At 38.0% G+C, this 21,542-nt stretch overlaps 1 protein-coding gene across 3 annotated transcripts in view; it reads left to right on the top strand.

The window, feature by feature from the left end:
* Positions 1-21,542, top strand: part of PHF8 (PHD finger protein 8) — a 143,085-nt gene that overhangs the window by 57,820 nt on the left and 63,723 nt on the right. For all 3 annotated transcript variants that reach the window (XM_006875252.1, XM_006875253.1, XM_006875254.1), the window contains 4 exons: positions 15,556-15,643; positions 16,000-16,106; positions 17,430-17,521; positions 20,420-20,509. In XM_006875252.1, the coding sequence (XP_006875314.1) occupies positions 15,556-15,643; positions 16,000-16,106; positions 17,430-17,521; positions 20,420-20,509 (377 nt within the window). The remainder of the gene's footprint in view (positions 1-15,555; positions 15,644-15,999; positions 16,107-17,429; positions 17,522-20,419; positions 20,510-21,542) is intronic.

Raw genomic sequence — 21,542 nt, 5'->3', positions numbered from 1 at the left:
CCTATCTACCCTGTGTACAGAGGGGATAGCATTGATACTTGATGTGAAGACTCTTTCCCTCTCTGTTGGTATTTAGAGTAACTACCGCTCTGAGTATAGGCCAGGTTCATCAAATTGAAGCAATTTACCCTTATTTCCTTTATCCAAAAAAAAAAAAAATTTTTTTCCCCAATCTTCCTCTAGTCGAGTTCTGATTATGGAGCCATTGAGGCTAGGTCAAAAGGGTACTGTATGCAAGTTTGGGTGTTCTTGTGCATCTCCCCTCACTTTATATCAGCTGGATCCTTCACTCTTAGTTCCAACCCTTTGTGGCTAAGTCCTTGTCAATGGGCTCAAGTGTCCTCATGTCTCACCACACTTTGGACCAACCAGCCCTTCCTCTTCTCTCTCTCCTCTCCACGTCAACGGGATTCAATGGACTGGGGTTGAACTCAGCCCATTTCTTCATTGATGCCTTTCCACCTCTTCCACTCACAAGTAGACCAATGTGGTCACCAGCAAGCTTACATGTTTGTTTGTGTATTCCCTTTGAGTTTCAGTCTTAGAGGGGAGTTTGTCCTGAAGGCACTTGATTGCTAGCCTTGATGTCTTCCTGGCGAAGAGCTTGCTTACTCTTGTAGTAGCCAGTCATGCTGACATTTTTGTTTTGGGTTTTTCCTGATGATCTTTCTTTGAAGATGTATCTTCTGTCACTGTATCTGTTACAGTCTGCTTATCCTTTCTAGTGGGAATGTCCCACCTCATAAGGTTCTGGATGAGACTCAGGATTCCACCTAAGATCCTATACTCTGTAAAGGCTTTGTACCAGGCCTATTTCACTGAGCAAGTTGTAGAACCCCTTTGAGGTATTCCAATCAGTTATAGGCCGAAGACAGGCTTACAAGTTTTCTCTAATCATGTTTCCCACATTACTTTCTATCCCACTGAAGTGTCTATTTTACAATAGTAGGCAAGGGAAACTAATATTCATAAGGCAGTCAATGATTTTAGTATTATTTACCCTTTTCAAGCTATACCTAGATCCCTGTGTATTTTGGTGTTTTTTATGCTTTCTGATTGCCTCCAGATAGATGTGATCAGGAAATGGGCTTCCCTTTTTACTTTTCTTCTTGAGAAATTTCAAGATGCCACTGTTGGTCGTTTTGACGTAATTTAGGATTTAATTTTCGGCCTATTTCCTTTTTTGTCTACCTGTCCCATTCCACAATTCTCTTTCAGGCCTTTTTTCTAGTTATAAACAGTTCAGGGCCGGCTGTGGCCGTTTGGCTTTAAGTGGAAACTGTCTCTTTAAGTTTCAAGGAGATCTGTGCGCATGTGTAGTAGAACCCTCCGAGGGTGGGGCTGTGGTGTCCACTAGCTCAGGCACTCCTATAGTCACCAGAATGGAGTTGTGCAGACAGCAAGGACCAATGAACAGATACCAAAAGAAAAGAATGTCCACACCTTTATTTCTACGGTTCTGCCAGGCGTCTGTGGCCGCTCAGATCCTTCCCCCACTTGGTCTCACCCAAGGTGGCGGCTCCTGGAGCTGCTGAATGTCTTGAATTAGGAAGCAATGGATTTCTTGCATCTGCTACAACTTCCCCTACCTGTAAGCCTTCCAACCTTCTAAATATTCCTTTATATGTGGTTCAGAGTTCTGGGACCATCCCTTGAGCCTGCTTGGTCCTGTATTCTGTGTTGTTGCTGACAGAGCTCCTTACTGCACTTCCACCCGATCCGCCATCTTGTTTGTTCTCTGCAAATACATTTTTTAAACAACAGAAAAGACGAGTGTACACATGAACCTCATCAGATGGCATACACAAAAATCAGATTGACTGTACTTGTAGGAAGAGATGATGGAAAAATTCCGTGCCATCAGCCAAAGGCCAGGGGCCAATTGAAACAGACCTTATATTGCTCATATACAAATTCAGACTGAAGCTGTGCATTAGATGAACGCTTTCATAGCAAATTCATTTTTTCCAATCAGTAGTCTCCAACATTGTGTAATCACTCTACTTTTCTCTTCTCTGGGTGCCCCGTTTCCACTGATCTAGTGTCCCTGTTCCTCCCTGTCTTCCCAATTTTGGTTTTGGCCAACTGTTGCCCTTTTTGTCTCATACAGTTGATTATTATGAGGAACGCATTCTTCACATTGTTTTATAGTCCCATGTATTATTTCACTGGAAGGTGGCCTTCGAGGTTGTATTCAGTTTCAAGTTAGGTTTTCTCATAGGAGTAGTCTTGGGATTCCTCTGGTTTCTTTCTGACTAGTAAGTCTGGTCTTTTTTTGTTATTGTTGTTCCACATGAAAAATTTTTATTTTATTTTTATGTACATCCTTTCTAACCAGGACCTTCTATTGTATGTCTGGGACAGAGTGTTTTATACTGGTAGTCAGGTGCCATCTAGTTCAGGTTTCAGATTAGAGGAGGCTGTGGTTCATGTCCTTTGAACTAATTACTTTCTTGAGTGTTTTTGTTCACTCTTCTATGCTCCTAGTGGGAAGAAGCCAATAGTTACTTCTTAGATGGCTGCTTGCACGATTTAGCACACCAGATGCTACTACCAGACTAAGTTGTAGCACATTATCTTTATGAACTGTATTTTGACAATTGACCTAAATATTTCCCAAGGCTGAAGGCTAATTCCTCTTTATCCTTCAGGTTCAGTAGTTCCGTCCTAATGTCTAAGCAGTTTCTGTAACAGTGCTCCCTGTGTGCTCTAGTATAATTATGACAATGTGTGCATCATTTACAAATGTATATGTAGAAATATCCACCAAATATATGTTTGCATCAACTAATGCCTGATCAAGCAACATCCTACAGTGTATATGTCCATGGACTGGGGCACGCAAGTGGTATCTGTGTACCAGGACACAATACCTTCATCTTGAGATCGGAGCCTCACTTCTGCTCCACTGCTGTGTGTGGTCCAGAAGTCAATTAGTCTGTAGTGATGGAGGCCCAGGCCTAGACTCTCATCCCTGGTCCCCACAGCTCCTGCTACTCAGCAGGTCTAATCCCTGACTGGCTCAGTCATCCTTGACACCCTTAGCCTGCTCCTTCCCTTCCCAGCAAGATTCTAAAAGGCTGTAGCTTAGTAGAGAAAACAGCAACAGTCAGGGGGTACCTAGTGGAGTGGTCACTATCTACTTTGTGGCACCTGGCCATCAGATTTGATTTGTCCACAGTGGAAGTTGCTTGGGCCATTCACTGTAGAGCAGCCTCCAGGCTAGTGCTCTCAAGAGACTTGTGCCCAAGGAGACAAGTCTTTGCACAGTGGCCAAATCATATAACATCCTGTTTCACATAGTGTGTCATGGGACATTAAGCAATGCATACCTGTATATATGTATGTGGATGTACTCCCATCCAACCTCCCTCACCTGTTTAGCGTATGTGTTTACTGATGTATCTACTCATAAATGATGTTAGCTGTTCTGTTGCAGGTGTGGTGCTGTAGGGTAAGTTGTTGTTAAGTGCCATCGAGTCGGTTCCGACTCATAGTGACCCTGTATAGCAGGGGTGGGGAACGTCTGGCCCACGAAATCATTTGGTCTGGCCCTGCCATGGCAACCGAGGTTCCAGCCATCACATTAGGGGTGAGTAATTAACATTTCACCAAATATAGCAGACTCATTTTTAAGTTGATTATTTTGTAAGGCCCATGAATGATGTTACCAATTTTAGCAGAAAAAAGGTTTCCCATTCCTGCTGTATAGGGTTTCCAAGGAACCAACTGGTGGTTTTGAACCACTGATCTTGTGGTTCAAACCAACCTTGGGGTCAAGTGCTTATCCTACAGCACCTCATCAGGACTCTCTGGGGTAAATACTGGACTGCTAACCAAAGTGTCGTCAGTTCAAACTCAACAGCTGCTCCTCAGAAACCCTATATAAGGTCGCTATGAGGCAGTATTAACTTGATGGCACTTAACAACATCAACAACAACTGCTGTTGTAGGGCTGTGTATGTTACAGTATTTGCCATAGTTGTCCATTATTATTGCATAACTTTCAGTGTCTTCCCTTGCTTTGGTCACAGTGCGCTGATACCCACCATATTATGTAGTGAAGGGAAAGCCCTTCACTGAAGTTGACTCTTGTCTAGTATCTAGTTAATACTTCTCCCTTCCTCCCTTTCACTTCTCTGGTAACTATCCAAGAATGTTTCTGTATGTGCACTTATTCTTGACTTCACATAATAGTGTTGTTGTGTTATTGTTAGGTGCTGTTGAGTTGATTCCGAATCATAGCGACTCTATGCACTACAGAACAAAACACTGCCTGGTCCTTAGCCATCCTCACAATTGTTACGTTTGAGCCCATTGTTGCTACCACCGTGCTAATCCATCTTGTTGAGGGTACTCTTTTTTTACTGGCCGTCTACTTCTGCAACCTAAGGATTTATCCCTTCTGAAAATATGTCAAAATAAGAGAGACAAATTCTCACCATCCTTGCTTCTAAGGAGCATTCTGCCTGTACTTCATCCAACACAGATTTGTTTGTTCTTCTGGCAGTTCATGGTACTTTGAATATTCTTAGCCAACACCATAATTAAAATACATCGATTTTTCTGTGATCTTCCTTATTTCGTTGTCCAAGTTCCACATGCATATGAGGTAGTTGAAAATATTGGTCTTGTACAGTAGTTGTCCTTTGGTATTTGACTCATTTCACTCAGAATATGTCTTCCAGATTCACCCATGTTATGGGATATATTGTGAATTCATCAGTATTCTCCATCTTTGGGTAGTATTCCATTGTATGTATGCACTACAGTTTGTTTATACATTCATCTATTGATATGCATTTTAAGTTGTTTTTATGAGGGTGAGTCAAAAATTACCTGCACTCCGCTTATATTAAAATGCCTGTCCATGTCCACTGCTGATGACAACATTGAGTGTGCATGTGAAATGATCCTGTCCAATAGATGAGTGACAGTGGATTATATGGCAAATCATTTGCAGATCAGCAATGGCTCTGCCTATGAAATAATCCATCACAGACTTAGGTTTTGAAAAGTTTGTGTGAGATGACATTGCTCAAAAACAAAAACAACTCATGGAAGAGCATAAACAGAAGCATTTGGACATCTGCAAACAAAATTTAGACCGATACTCAAAGGAAGGTAGAAGTTTCTTAAAAAAAAATAGTTACTGGTGACAAGATATGGATTTATCCCTACAAGCCTTAGAGTAAACGGCAGAGTATGAAATGGAAACATCCTTAATCGCCGACCAAGAAACAATTCAAAAGTCAACCATCAGCTAGAAAATTGATGCTTATAGTTTTCTGGGATTTTCAAGGGCCGCTATCAGGAAAAAGGTTCAACAATCAACAGTGCTTATTATAGTGAGATGCTTACTGAAGAGCTTAAGCTAAACTTTGTATTAAACTCAGAGGACCACTATCCAAGGGCATTGTGATCTTGCATGACAATGCGTGCCCTCACACCTCTGCCCACACTGTTAACACTGCAAAAATTTTGTTTTGAGGTATTAAAGCATCTTCCCTATAATCCTGATCTTGTTCCATTAGACTTTCATCTGTTTGGTCCCCTGAAAGCAGCCCTTTGAGGACGAAAATTCACCTCTAACTAAGAAGTGAAGACTGCAGTGCATTTGTAGCTCGCAACTCAGCCTAAAACATTTTTTTATACGGGAATATGAAAGCTTGGTGACAGATGGACAAAGCGTATTGAAAAGCAAGGAGATTATGTCGAAAAAATGATATAGTTGTCTTTTCTAAGAGTTGATTAAAATAAATTCTACAGCCAGAGTGCAGATAATTTTTAACTCGTATTTTTTTTATTATTATGAATAATAAGAAGAACATGGGTATGTGTGTGTTCTTATTTCCACTCTTATTTCTCTATACCTAGGAGTGGGATTGCTGGTTCATATGGTATTTCTAGCTTTTAAAGGAAGCACCATACTGTTTTCCATAGTGCTTGAACCATTCTGTATGAGTCCAGTCTCTCCACAGCCTCGCAAACATTTATCGGTCTCAGTTTTTTGATCAATGCCATTGTTTTTGGGGTGAGTATGTCTCGTTGTTTTGATTTTCATCTCTCTGATGGCTAATGCAAGCATTGCTTCATATGTTTTGGTTGCCTGAATCTCTTCTTTGTTAAAGTTTTTATTAATGTCCTCTGTCCATTTTTATATTGAAATGTTTATCTTTTTGTTATTGAGAACTTGGAGTTTTCTATTAAATTTATAGATTAGAGCCTTGTTGGAAACACCATAGCCAAAACTGTTCTTTCAGTCTGTAGGCTCTTTATTTTCTTTCTTTCAAATATGTGTATTCAGTTGTCTATAGTAAAATAAATATACACACACAATGCTCTTGCTGTCTCTCAATTTAAGTAACACTTTCACAGAACCCAAATATTTATTTTAGATAATAATCCTCACAGAAAATTTCCTTATTTAACAAAAATAGTCATAATATATAATTAAATGAAAATATAGATTTAGTTTCCCCACATCCTCAACTTTACTTTTTTTCTTGATACAGAAACAAATGGTAGTGAGTTTGACAGAGAATTTAATACACTGAAGAGCTATTTTTCTTTAATCTTGAAACAACTAAAACATTACCAAAATTCCATAGTAATAATTAGAAATAATCCAATTTTGCTGTAAAATAAAGTAGATATTTGTCTGTTTGTTCTTGAACGATTCATTTAAAGACTTGATAGTGAGCCACTGACAAGTACATTCTTTCTACATTAACATGTTTTGGAACTTAACAACTAACAATTTACAGATTATCTGCTGTTTCAACTCAGAAGAACTTTTAAAACTACAATCTACTGAGAATCTACAAACAAAAAACAACAACAATGGAAACAAAATCACTGACTCCTGATTTTGAATTTGACTATCACCTTTTTTCCAATTTTTCCTGGAATAAACTCCAGGAAAAGGGAGAATCTATTTTAATATAATGAACATATATGATGGCACTACAAATTTGATATAAACATTAGGCAACTGTCTTATATTTATGCTTATTTAAAACTGACATAAATAAAACCTGTATAAAAATATCTCAAATCACTTATTACTTTGAAACAGTAATCTTGAAAGACATTATCACCTAGGGACCCCCTCTTTTTCTACCACAGCCACGTCCTCTTCCTGCAACAGCTTTTCTTTACTTGGATTTCACCCTAGGTTCTATATCCACAAGTAGTGTATCCAGAGGCAAGGTGTTTGGCAGAATAAAATATTGAGTATTATTTCCTCAAATACTCAGTGTTTCCAGCTGTGCAGGCTGTCTGTTCTTCATGGTCATTTTCACAGCTTTAAGATGTGTGTTCATGCTGACATCCACACCTGTGATTGTTCCATGGACCTGTGTCCTATTCTTCAATTTAATAATTACATTTTCACGACTCAGTTTCATCAAAGACCTCGTGAGCTTCATCTTAGCAGTGCCGTCACCCTCTTGGCCTGCTAGCAAACAAAATCAGAGAATAGAATACTGGGAGTATGAATGGCTGGAAACACCTACTCCAGGACTCTGAACGCAAAGCTGTAGGCTCTCCTTTTACTCTTTGGTGAAGCCTTTTGATGACCATAGCTGTTTAATTTTTAGGTGACCCCAGTTATCTACTTTGTCTTCTTCTGTTATTTTCAGTTATGTTTGATAGTGAATTTATGTCATATATTAGGGTCCCTAAGTTTATCCCAGTTGTTTCATTGATGATCTCTATAGTTCTGCATTGTACATTTAGGTCTTTGATGCATCTTGAGTTCACTTTTATTATAGAATATGGGTCCTGTTTTATTCTTCTGCAAATGCCCTTTGTGAAAGATCAACTGTCCATAGGTGGATGGATTTACTCTTGGGTTCTCAATTCTGATCTTTTTGTCTGTGTCTGTCATTGTACCAGGCTATTTTGACTACTGTGATTTTATAGTGGGCTTTGTGATCAGGAAGTGTAAGGCCTCTTACTTTATCTTACTTCTTTAATTATGCTTTGCTTCTCCAGGATCTCTCTCCTTTTCATATAAAGTTGGTGTTTAGTGTTTCCATCTTTTACAAGTATCATGTTCGGATCTGCATCAAGATTGCATTATATCTGTACATTGCAGTATTGACATTTTCACAATCAAGTATTCTTATCCATGAGCTTGATATATTCTTCCATTTATGTAAGTCTTTTTTTGTTTCTTGTAGTAATACTTTTTAGTTTTCTTTTTCTAAGTATTTGTTTATCTGGTTAGACATATTCCTAAGTATTTCATTTTTTGGGTTATAAATGGTATTGTTTTTCCTGATATCTTTTTCTGATCTCTCTTTATTGATATAAAGGAATCTGACTGAATCTTTCAATTAGTTCTAGTGATTTTCTTGCCGAGTCTTTGGGATTTTCTATGTATAGAGCTATATCATTTAAAAGTGAGATAGTTTTATTTCCATTTGGCCAATTCGGATGCCTTTAATTTCCCTTTCTTGCTTTATAGCTCTGGCAAAGACTTCCAGCACAATATTGAATAGAAGAAATGATAAAGAAGTGGTGATAAAGAATCCAATTATTGGAAGCAGGCCATACCCCTAGGAAACTTTCTTTGAATTGATTGGCTGCTCATAGCAGATGTCATCATGGAGTTATTTCATTATATTATAGCTCATCATGGGGGATTACTATGTCTAAACCACTGCTAAACCACTGAGAATCCTGGCCCAGTCTAGTTGACACAAAACCTTAACTGTCACACCTACTATTATTAGGTAACTGCCCATTTCTCTTCTCAGTGCTGTTAGAATTTGCTTTGTTGTTGTTGTTAGGTGCCATCGAGTCAGTACTGACTCATAGCGACCTTATGCACAGGAGAACGAAACACTGCCCAATCCTGGGCCAACCTCACTATTGTTGCCATGCTTGAGCCCATTGAAGCTGCCACTTTGCCAATCCATCTCACTGGGGGTCTTCTTCTTTTTCTCTGACTGTCCACCTTACCAAACATGATATCCTTCTACAATGACTCCTGACAATATGTCCGAAGTATGAGAGATGAAGTTTGGCCATCCTGGCCTCCAAGGAGCACTCTGGCTACACTTCTTCCAACACAGATCTGTTTGTTCTTTTGGCAACCCATGGCACTTTCAGTATTCTTCTCCAGCATCATAACTTAAAAGCATCAATTCTTCTACAGTCTTCCTTATTCACTGTCCAGCTTTTGCATGCCTATAAGGTTATTGACAATACCATGACTTGGGTCAGGCGCACCTTAGTCTTCAAGCTGAATTTGCTTTATAAATTTTGAATCTCTCATTGGGTACAAATGTTCATTATGGTTATGCTCTACTGGTGAATTGACCCATTAATTATTATATAATGCCCTTCTTTTGTTGTGGATTTAGCCTTCAAGTCTGTTTGATCAGAGATTAATATAACTCCTGCTCTTTTTGAGTTGTTTTTCTGATATGTGTATTTTCATCCTTTGATTTTTTTTCAGCTTGTTTATACAAGGGTATGTAAAAAAGTACTTCTACATGAGTTCCAGTTCATACATGTACAGATTTATTTCAAATAAAATGTATTTAACCATGTCTCTGATCAATGAATGGCTGCAGAAAAGTTCTTTCAGTAATGCACTTAGTCTCATTAGGGTGCCTTCCTAAAACTGGTCCAATCAATACAGTGGCTTTGATGGGATCTATTGAGTCCTGGTGTGGCGCTGTGGGTTAATGTGCCAGGCTGCAAAGCTGTTTGAACTGCAAGGTCAGTGGTTCAAGCTCACCAGCTGCTCCTCAGAAACCTTATACAGAGTCGCTATGGGTCGGCACCGACTCGACGGCACTTCACAACAACAACAATTGGGCTAGTTAATTCCAGGCAGAGAGGTCAACATAGAAGATTGCCACAAGTGTTTACTATTCAAAGGGATAATCTTGATAGGTTTTCTTAAAGGAAACAGGACAATCACAAGGGTTTGTTATGAAGAAGTTTTATGAAAATTGAAAATTGTGTTGGTGAGGAAAAGGCCAGCAAAGTTGTGCCAAGGAATTTTTTTCCATCATGACAGTACATCTGCTCATTGTTTGAGGGTGCACTGTGATAATTTTGTTGGGAAACCTTACCCCACCCACTGTACAGTCCTGATTTTGTCCCTTCAGACTTCTTTTTGTTCCTAAAACTCAAAAAACATTTGAAAGTCCTCTCAATATGTCAAAACTGCCATTTTGATGTGGTGTAAATTGAAGAATGCAAAGTAAAAAAGTGTTAAAAGAGATGAAAATATTGCCTTCAAAAGAGGATAGCTTTTGAAGCTTCACATTTTGATATTTTGATATTTTGATTTAATGAAGATTGCTATGATTATATAGCAATATTTTTGACTTACTGTTATATTTGCTAATTTCATGTAAGATCATTAAAGTATTTGTCCCTTTGCCACTGATTTATTGCCATTTTGTTTTTGTATTGTTTTCCTGATTTACTTTATAGTTTTGCCTGTTTCCTTTGATTTTATCTATTTTCCTTGGTTTTATCTACATTTTCCTTGATATCTTAAGGGTCCTAAATATATTTTTTAAATTCCTTATCAGCTAGTTTCATCACTCTTTCTTTCTATGGAAGGTTTCCTGACCTTTTATTTTTGTCACTTGGTTGAGTCATTTTGTCCTGGTTCTTGTACAATTTGTTATTGCCTGTTTTCTCTGAGTTATTAAGGTGTTATTTTATTTATTGGTTGTATGTTTGATTGCTTCACCTGATTTTTTGTTTTGTTTTGCTTTGATTTGTCTGAGAAGACGGGACATGTATGCTGCTCTGGTTACCTGTTATGGTACTCACCACCTACTTTTAAATGGGTGGGTAGCAGCTCAAATGTGAGTGTGTATCACTGTTCATATGGAGCACCTAAGGGTAGGCTAAGTGGGTGTTGGCTGCTGTTTATTTTTGCTGTATGTTGATACAATAGCATTCACCAATTGATTCAGGAGCCAGTATGGTGGGTGTAACGGGCAAGTGTGGGAATCACTCACCACCACTCTTTGGGTGGGTGGGGTAGAGGGTGGTGGGGAGGATGGTGGTGGGCAAGTGTGCCAGTTAGTGGTTGCATTACTTGTTGGATCAGAGAAGTTCAGGTACATGTTGCCATTGTACAGCTGCCGCCACTCACCAGGTGCAGGGAAGGGAGTGGGTGAGCACATCCTTACATGATTTCAAGGAAACAGTGTGGCAGTGGATCAAAGTACAAACTGCTAATCTTTGTAGCTGTGAGTGTGTGAACCACAATCTGCGGAGTGCATACCCCCAAATGTGAGGGGAACTGGGCAAAGGTGGGCACAAGTAATGTGCAACTCATAGGCCATGGGAGTGTGTGCTTCTGGTTGCTGGGGCATTGTGGTAAGCATGAACATGTGGAGGTAGTTGGCATGTGGTGTGCAGTCTGGGAGTGCGTATTTCCAGCCACCAGGGGAGCAAGACAGCAGTGTACATGTAGTGTCAATTGTTTAGGTGGTGGCACAACTTGTGATCCATGATATTGTGCACTTCTGGTTCTTGGAGTGATGGAGTGCTATGAGATAGGGTAATGGTTGTGTGGGGGCAATGCTGACCAACTGTCTAATGATGCAGGTACTCACTGCATCACTGGACAAGAGAGTGGTGAAAGGGGGTGTCACACCAGTTGCCAGGTATGTGTACGGAGTTACACCTGTGATCACTGGGAGGGTGGGATGGGTGGGAGACTGTACTCTTCTGATCCTCTGATCACTGTGGCATTGGTGTACTCAGCTCTCAGGTTCCTGCTCCAACCCAATGCTCTGGATAGGAGTATGGGGATACTGTCCAGAGTCTAGTATCTCTACCTATCAATCCACAGACTTCCTTCCCTTCATGTAGGTTTTTAATATAAATGACCACAGATCACTGCTGGTGAGTAGTTCTATCCCTGTTTTCTACTCCCTCCCTTTTCTATGGTCGCCTGAGTCCCTGGCGCTCTCTCCTGCCTTCTTACACATTCCATCTTTAAATCTGGTTTGTGTTCTGCTCACTTTGCTTCACTCTAGTTTTGTCTACATTGTGTCTTATTATAGCTTCCCTGAAGTTGTCTTCTTGTACTTCTCAACCAGGATTGCTGTTTGCTTTGTCTCAAGATTGCCACACTGTTTTCTGGACAGGGTATCTCCACTACATAACTTTCTTCATTTTCTGTTTTCATTGTTGCTACTTCATATTGGTGCATGATCTAATTTTTTTATCTTTTCATTTGATGCTCAGGATTTCATGATTACCATTTGCATCTGTTTCACATGGTTTCTCAAGTCTTTGTTGTAGAGGGACAGTGTGGTGTGTCTGATTAGGTTGTTATCTTAAGACCACCTCCTATATAATAATACAATTTTTGCTTCAACCATCAAATATATTTTAGACAACTCAAGAGGAGAAGGAAAGCCATATTTTTACTCTTCTACTGTCTTTCCTTCCTAGTATTCAGTGTTTCCTCCTTGTATCATTTACTTTATATTTAGAGAGCTTCCTTAAGCCATTCTTTTGGGATATGCATGCTAGCAACAAATTCTGTTAATTTTCCTTTCTGTGACAATGTCTTTATTTCCCTTTCATTTCTGAAGGATATTTTTGCTGGGTACAGACTTCTGATTTGATAGTTCCTTTCTTTCAGTATTTGAAAAAGGTTATGTCACTTCCTTTCTGACCTCCATGGTTTTTGATGAGGTTTATGTTGTCATTGGACTTGTTTTTCCCCTATAAACAATGCTCTGTTTTTCCATTGCTTTAAAGTTTTTTTAGAAGTTTGGCTAATATGTTTTGTCATGGATTTCTTTGTGTTATTGCTTTTTGGAATTCACTCAGCTTCTTCAATTGTGTAGGTTTATGGGGAATTTTATTGGTCATATTTAGGAAATTTTCAGCTATTATTCCTTTGAAAGGAATCCTGGTGTGGCGCTATAGGATAAGTACTGGAATTCTAACTGCAGGGTCAGCAGTTCAAATGCACCAGCCACTCTTTAGAAACCCTATATAGAATCGGAGTCAGAACCAACTGGATGGCAGTTAACAACAACAACATTCCTTTGAAAATATCTGTAAGGTAAGCACTGGATGGCTAACCACAAGGTCAGTGGTTCAAGCCTGCCAACTGCTCCATGAGAGAAAGATGAGACTTTTTGCTCCCACAAAGAGTTACAGCTTTGCAAACCGTATGCAAGATTGCTATGAATCCAAACTGACTCGATAGCATTTAGCAACAACAACTCCATTCCTTTGAATAATTTTCCAGTCCTGTTTCCTTCTAGGTCTCTGTTTCTATGAATGGTATGTATTTTGTTATAGCCCTCTAGGTCCCTAAGTTTATTTTTCATGTAGTCTCTCTTTTGTTCAGAATGAGTAATTTTTATTGTTCAGTTTTCAATTTCTCTGATTCTTTCCTCTATTGTCTCCATTCTTCCATTAACTCCATCCATTATATATTTTATTTTGCATATTTTATTTTTCTCTAGATTTATAACCATTTTATCTAGTACTATAATCCATTCTTTTCCCATTGAATTGAACTGTCATCATTGCTATTTATTGATTTAGCATGTATATTGGGATCTAATACTATATTTTCTATTCTGTTGCACAGGTCAGTATGTCTATTCATATGCATATAAACATAATATTGATTTGATTATATTGGTTTTATAGAATATGTAGTGAGGCAAGTCAGTCCCCTCTCCCTCCTTGCCACCATACACCATTCATTTGCTTTTCTATTTTATAGTTTTCTATTCCAATACATTTATTTGCACATCTTTTAATCCTTTGCCAGTTCTAGCATAATTCTTTTTCCATTGTGAGCACACAACTGCTTGCAGTCTACTTAGTTACTGAAACAATAAATGTCTACTATTTGCCCTGAAATTGGTTTCTGTGCTATAGACAAAAAGATCAATAGACCATTTTAGTGTAATATTCTAATAGCCTAACTCAACTGCTGTTGAGTCAATTCTGATTCATAGTGACCTCATGTAGGGTTTCCAAGGAGAGGTTGGTAGATTTGAATCACCAGACTTGTGGTTAGTAGCCCAATGCTTATCCTACTGCACCAAGTGAGAACAATAGAGGTGTTGTTGTTAAGTGCTGTCGAGTCAGTTCTGACTCATAGTCACCCTGTATACGTTTTCTTCTGAGTGACTAGAGGGTTTGAACCACTAATCTTGTGGTTAATAGTCCAGTGCTTATCCTACGGTTCCACATGAGGTCAATAGAGCTATCCACCAGAAAGTATGGAAGCACAGATGTGAGAACTTAGTGTAGCTAGGGGGTTTGTGAAAATCTTGGCAGAATAGTGATGTCTGAAGGGTGAGTAGAGACTGACTAAGGCATTTCTGACTTAGAGAAAGACATGAGTGAAACGAGGCTATGTGAAGTAGTTTATGGGTACTAAAGCCTAAAGAATAACCACTGGACTGCTAACCACAAGGTCAGCTGTTCAAACCCACTCCTTGAAAACCCTATATGGGGTCGCTATGAGTCTGAAACGACTCGAAGACACCTAACAAAAACAACATGTGTTCCTCATTCAACTAAAACTATAAAATATTGCAAATATATTTAAAACCTCTTGTATACCCTTCCTCAGTGTCCCATTCTTCTCTCTGAGAGCTAAACATTGTTCTGAAGTTGTTGTTTATTATGTTCATGTATTTTTATGTTTTTGTTACATAGGTGTGTCTCAATAATATATAGTATTGTTTTACATGTTTTTGAGTGTTATATAAATTAAATCATATTAGATATATTCTTATCTTTTTTTCTCTTAACATTTCTCTCAGTCGTGTTGATACATATAGCTGTAGTTCATTCATTTTAATACTTTCTAGTAATCCATTGTGAGTATACCACAGTTTATCCATTCTCCTGTAAATAAACATTTCATTTTACTAAAGGATGTTGATCAGGAAGTGTCATGGACAGATTTATTGTTTAGTCATATCACTTAGGGTTGGATGTATAGGATTGACATGAGGGGTCGAGATTGTTGTAGAGCATTTGTTTACAAGTTTTCTGGACTCAGGACCCCTTTATAATAAAAAATTATTGAGGTCCCCAAAGAGCTTTTATTTATGTGGTTTGTATTTACCATATTATAAATTAAAACTGAGAAAAATGAAAATATTTATTGAGAAATTATAATAATAAACTATTACAGTTAGCTTAAGTTTTTAAAGAAAAATAACTTTTTTTCCAATAAAAAGTTAGTGATATGAATTGAATTATTTTATATTTTTCAAATATCTATAATGTTTGGGTTAATAGAAGCCAGCTGTATCCTCAGATCTGCTGCTGCATTCAGTCTTTTGTGATATCAGTTCATGTATCCTCTGGAAAACTTCACTGTACATCTGTGAGAGAATGAGGGTGAAAAAGTCTAATAATATCGTAGTTGCATCAAGAACTTACTTTTGACCTTACATATTCTCTGAAAGGGTCCAGAGGAAGAAAGGCCCTCTACCACACTTCCCACCCTTACCACATCTCATCCCTGCCTCATTCTCAATGGTATAATTTTGCCTTGTTGCACTGCAGGATGGATCCATGCTGTGCTGACCCCTGTGGACTGCCTTGCCTTTGGAGGGAACTTCTTACACAGCCTTAACATTGAAATGCAGCTCAAGTGAGTCCTGAAACTGTGGTGATCCTGAGTTAGGCATTTCTATCTGCTAGAGTTCTTAGGTTATCCTCTAGTTGTAGGGAATGCAGCACAGAAGGCAAGATGCTCAGAAAAGGATGCATATTGGTTCTTGATGATGTTTAGTCTGTGGACAGCATTTATTCCTTATTTAGTAGTATATATGACTTTGGACAAGTAACAGTCTGGGGATGCAGACTATCTAATCTGTAAAACAAGATCTTAAAGGGTCATTGTGAAGACTAGAGATAATGATATAATGCAACTTAAACAATCTCTGATACATATTAGAATCTCAGTAAATGGGAGCCCTGTTATCATTTTATGCCTACTTCCTTCAGAGCCTATGAAATTGAGAAGCGGCTGAGCACAGCAGACCTCTTCAAGTTTCCCAACTTTGAGACCATCTGTTGGTATGTGGGAAAACACATCCTGGATATCTTTCGAGGTATGGAGCCCTTTGCCCATTGTTTCTTTTGTGAGTGTGTATGTGTAAACCATCACTGCAATCAAAATATATTCCATCACCACAAAGATTTCCTTTAGAGTTACCACTCACCCTCAATCCCTGAACCATTCTAGAAACCACTAATCTGTTTTCTATCTCCATAATTTTCTCATTTCAAGACATACACTATGGAACCTTTTGAGCTTGGCTTTTTTCACTGAAAAAAAACAAACATACAGGGTGTGGATTTTACCTTTTTTATTTTATAAGAGTAGCTGAGAAAATTGGATCAGAATGAAATTATACTTATTTTCTTTAAGGTAAGAAACTCAATCTTGATAGTCTCAGCGTTTCCTTGATGGACTTCCCATGGGGAGAAAGTACAGTCTTGTATCATCTCCTTGGCTCTTAAGAATCAATCCAGATGGAAACTTGCTTGCTGGGTTTTCTTTTTCCTGGTCTGCTTTGAAATAGAGTAGGTCCTTTGCTCAAGCCTAATGATTCCTCAAGGTGACTTGATCAAGTGGAATCAGAATCTCAGAATTATGAAAAACCTCAGTCTTACCCAATACTTCAAACTATTCTGTCATCTAGGAAGATTACAGTTAAGTGTTCTATCAGAAGCTGGATGATAAAGTGCCTATTACCTGTTCTGAACAGGTTATTTCAGTAGAAAATTCTTTATTGAGCCTATATCTGACTGTTTGTAATAGCCTTCCCCATTGGAGTAACTATTACCTATAGTTAATCCCTCTTCTACACTTGTTAAAGTGCTGTTAAGTTGGTTCCAAATCATAGCGACCCTGTACAAGGTTTCCAAGGAGCAGCTGTTAGGTGTGAACTGTCTACCTTGTGGTTAGCAGTCCAGTGCTTATCCTACAGTGTCACACCATTCTAATGGTCCTTCAAATATATGTAGGTAACAATCATTGTCCTTTTGAGTGTTCTAATTTGAAATCTAAGAGATAGTACAGCAGAAAAACACAAGCCTCAGATTCAAATAGACATGGTTTCAATTCTGAATCTGTCCTTGTATTATATGCCCTGGGTTAAGGCTTTTCACCTCTTTGAGCCTCAGTTTTCTGAACTGTAAAATGGAGATAATAGTATCTGCCGCTCAGAGTGGAATACGGATTAAATGAGGTATAATGAATGTCAAGTGGCTAGTACATAGTAGATACTTAGTAAGGAACAGTATTATAAAAATCCAGATCTAGAGTTTTGCTCTGAATCCTGAACATTATCTCTGGTTTTCTGACAAAAGTAGCAAGTCGTTCACTTTCTGCATGTCTTCCCTGACACTGTGCCTTCCTCCTTTCTTAGGTTTGCGAGAGAATCGGAGACACCCTGCCTCCTACCTGGTCCATGGTGGCAAAGCCCTGAACTTGGCCTTTAAAGCCTGGACAAGAAAAGAAGTAATATACTTATTTCTCTACTTCCTTTAGATTTTTTCTCTTTTCAGGGATTGGCTTTGAGTAGATGCTTTGGGGAAACAGAATGGACCAGGAAAGTATGTGGATTACTGAGTTATAGTAGAACACTGGCATAGGATTCCTCTTTAAAATTTTCTTTCTGATTATAGAACATAATACATGTTTACTGTAGAGAATTAGAAAAATACAGAAGAGTATACAGAAGAGAAAATATCACCTGTAATTTTAACACTCAGAGGGGAACAACCATGAACATTTTGGTATATTTCCTTCTGATCTTTTTTATATGAACTTTTAAAACATAATTGCTGTCTCATTGTACTTACAACTTTGTTTCTGAATCTATTGGCTTATCTTTAAGCATTTTCCTGTATCACCAAAGTTCTTCATGGGCATTTAGTTATGATATGACATTCATGGACATGATATTCTTTTGCAGTGATGTGTCATTCCTTACCTAGCTACTTGCTTATTGTTAATTCTTTTTTTTCTGTATATTTTTGGGGGAGGAAATATTTATAGAGAAACGAGCTCTACTGGTGCAGTGGTTAAACATATGACTGCAAATTGAAAGGCTGATGGTTCAAACCTACCCAGGGACTCTGTGGAAAAAAGACCTAGCAATCTACTCATGTAAAGATTACAGCCAAGAAAACATGATGAGATAGTTCTACTCTGTCACAGGTGTCACTATATGAGTCAAAAATCAACTTGATGGCACTGAACAGCAACAACAATTTATAGAGAATCCAGTAGTGAATACCTGTATGCATCAGTCTTTGTCCTTCATCTCTTGATTGTTTCTTCAGGATAGATTCCTGGAAGAGTAATTGCTGGATCAAAGTATATATATTTTTTAATGTAAGGCTCTTGATGCATACTGCCAAAATGGCTATTTAGAAATGCCATTATTTGTGTATTCAATGGTTTACTATTTAAGAGCTATAAAAGAAACTAAGAAAGCTGGGTTATCTACCAGAATTTTTCAGGTAAACTGTATAGAGCTGTGTTACCTAATGTGTAAAATAGGAGAAAACGAGAGTTATACATATACACACGTTTGTACAAGGAGATTTCAAAAAGTTCATGGAGAAATGGAATTAAAAGATAATGAAATTTTTCCATGAACTTTTTGAAGCCCCTTTATACTTGCTTAAACACATAATCTGGAGGGATACATAAGAAACTAATAAAAGTGAGAATAGGATGATAGCCTGCTGACAAGGACAGGAGTAGAGTGAAACTTCCAATATATATCTTTTTATTTTGTTTGGTTTTTGAGCCGTGTAAATGGATTACTTGTTCAAAAGAATGAATTTTTAAAAATTAGGAAATGAAAAAAAGAAGAGGAAAAAGTATACCACTAGGCTTCAGATACTTCTTACAGTCTCCTTTCTCTGCATACAATGACCTAAGCATACCTTTCAGCCACTGTAGTTTAACTTACGCAATCTCCCCATTTCCTGTTGCCACCAGATAAACTTGGACTTCATGTTTTGTGCTTTCTCTTGCTCCCTGACACACCTACACCTGGACCTTAGACTATGATCTCGCTTTCTCCACACACCTCAGGTGTGGCTACCTTGAGTTTCATCTCTGACCCTTCTTTTTATCAGTTCTCTGGATGAGGTGAAGTGAAAAGCAGTGGAAGAACTCACAAGCAAAAAGCTTGAGAGATCAGTCTGCATGCAGATGTAAATCTTGGGTACATGTTTACTGTAAAAGAGAGGTCTCTCCCTGTGCATCTGTAGCTGCTCAGTACTGGAGATCTTTACTCCTTGTATGGTGCTATAGGATAAGCACTGGTCTGTGAACCACAATGTCAGTGGTTAAACTCACCAACTACTCCTCGGAAACCCTGTACAGGGTCGCTATGAGTTGGAATTGACTCAATGGCGTGCAACAACAACAATAATCTCCCTGAGGCCCCTGATTTTTATTTATATTTTTGAGATTCTAGAAGTTCATCATTAAATACTATACTAACACTGGTTTTTAAAAAGTGAAAATAAATGTAATGATTGTTGATCTGATTTCACATCAATTACCTTGGCTGCATCTTTTCTGCTTAAAAACATTTTAATGTGATCAAATTACATTTTATGTAATTAACTCATAATTTAATTGAACTGACTGAATCAGACATTGCTTTGATATTAATGTTTTTTTAAAAATGTCTTTGCTTATGGGAACATAGCTTCAGGATATTTCTACTCAAGTTGAACTCAGGTTTTTAACACTTCTCTTTTATATAAAATATCACTTTAGACTAAATTCAACTTTGTGACATAGTTTTGTTTGCTTTTTTACTCTACAAAGATTTTGTATATCAACAGAATCAATGCATTGAAAAAGCACAGGCCCTGGAGTCAGAAAAACTTGTTTCCATTCTGTATTCTGTCATTTATTAACTGTGTAAGGTCTAAGCCCACAACTGAGTTCCTCAAACCCTTTGATACCTGTCCTTTATCAAGATATATATTTTGCAAATATTTTCTCTCAGTCTGAGACTTGTTTTTTCTTAAGTGTTTTTCAAAGAGAAGTTTTTATTTTTGGTTAAGTTCAGTTAACTAGTTTTTTTCTTTTTACATGTGTCCTATTTAAGAAATCTCGGCCTAACCTAAACTCACAAATATTTTTCTCCTAAAAGGTTTTTAGTTTAGATTTTATATTTAGGTCTATGATCTATTTTGAGAGTTTTTTGTTAATACTTTTTTTTATGGCCTCAAATATTGAGGATTTTTTTTTAAATTTCTTCACACAGATATCCAATTTGTACCATTTGTTTAAAAGTCTACCTTTTCTCCATTGAATTGCTTTTGTCAAAAATCAGTTGTTTATTGATGTGTGGATCTATTCCTCATAATTCTTGTTTGACAGGCTCTTCCAGACCATGAAGATGAGATCCCAGAGACAGTGCGAACTGTACAGCTCATTAAGGATCTGGCTAGGGAAATCCGCTTGGTGGAAGTAAGAAGCATGGGCAGAGGGAAGATATTGGGGAAGGACTTGAGGCTCATGTGGCAGGTCAGACCTCTACAATTGACTTGAGAGCCTGGGAGAAGGGTTGGGAAATGCTACCAAGAATCCTATTCATTTATTTGAATAATTATTATAGGCCTACAGTGTGCTGCACATTGTTTCTATGCTCTTGGGATACATAATATCCCTGCCCACAGTCTAGTAGAAGACCCTGGGAAAAGTTAACCTTTTTAAGCTTCAGTTCCTCATCTCTAAAGTGGGGATGATTATATCTACTCAGTGGTTGTTAAAAAGAATGAATAAGACAATGCAAGTTGAACACAAGTACAGGGCTTAGCATACAGTAGGCGTTCAATAAATTCCGATTTTGGGTTATGGTGGTGATGGGTGGTAGTAGTTGTAGTAGTAGTTGTTGTTATTGTTAATATTTTGACTCAGTCTCTGCATTCTGCAAAATTAGTTTTCTCAGGTTGAAGATGATTACAAAGCCATGTTTCACCAGGTGGCCTATACCATGAGGGAGTGAGGTATAGTGGTAAGAGACTCAGAGAAACCTAGGTACTGGTTCCCACTCTGTCACTTGCAAGTCTTTCATATCCTCATTTTTCTCATATGTAAAATGAGGATAATACCAACCTTTCAATGTCTTTTTAGAATTAAAGAGCTAAGGTATGTAGAGCCCCTCACATACCTTAGTACTTTAGTACTCTTAGTACTCTACCTGTAAGAGTACTTACTGGCAGAGTAAGTACTCAATAAATGTAAGCCATGTTGTTAATAGATTTTGCAGCAAAGAGAGAATCAGTGTGGTCTGGCAAAGTAGCAGAGGCACCAAAGGAGATTTGAACTTTAGGATGTTTAAACTTTCCTTGAACTCAGATGCTATAATGTTCTCATATATACATTAATGTTCTATAATATTTGGGATATATATCCATGCTTACAGGTGGCCAGAGTTATAGTTACTGGGAATTTGGGATTCTACTCCCACTATTTGCAACATGTTTCATAGTCTACATGA

This window comes from Chrysochloris asiatica, unplaced genomic scaffold, assembly GCF_000296735.1.
Source record: "Chrysochloris asiatica unplaced genomic scaffold, ChrAsi1.0 scaffold00315, whole genome shotgun sequence".
NCBI lineage: Eukaryota > Metazoa > Chordata > Mammalia > Afrosoricida > Chrysochloridae > Chrysochloris > Chrysochloris asiatica.
This window is presented reverse-complemented; position numbering and strand designations above follow the sequence as displayed.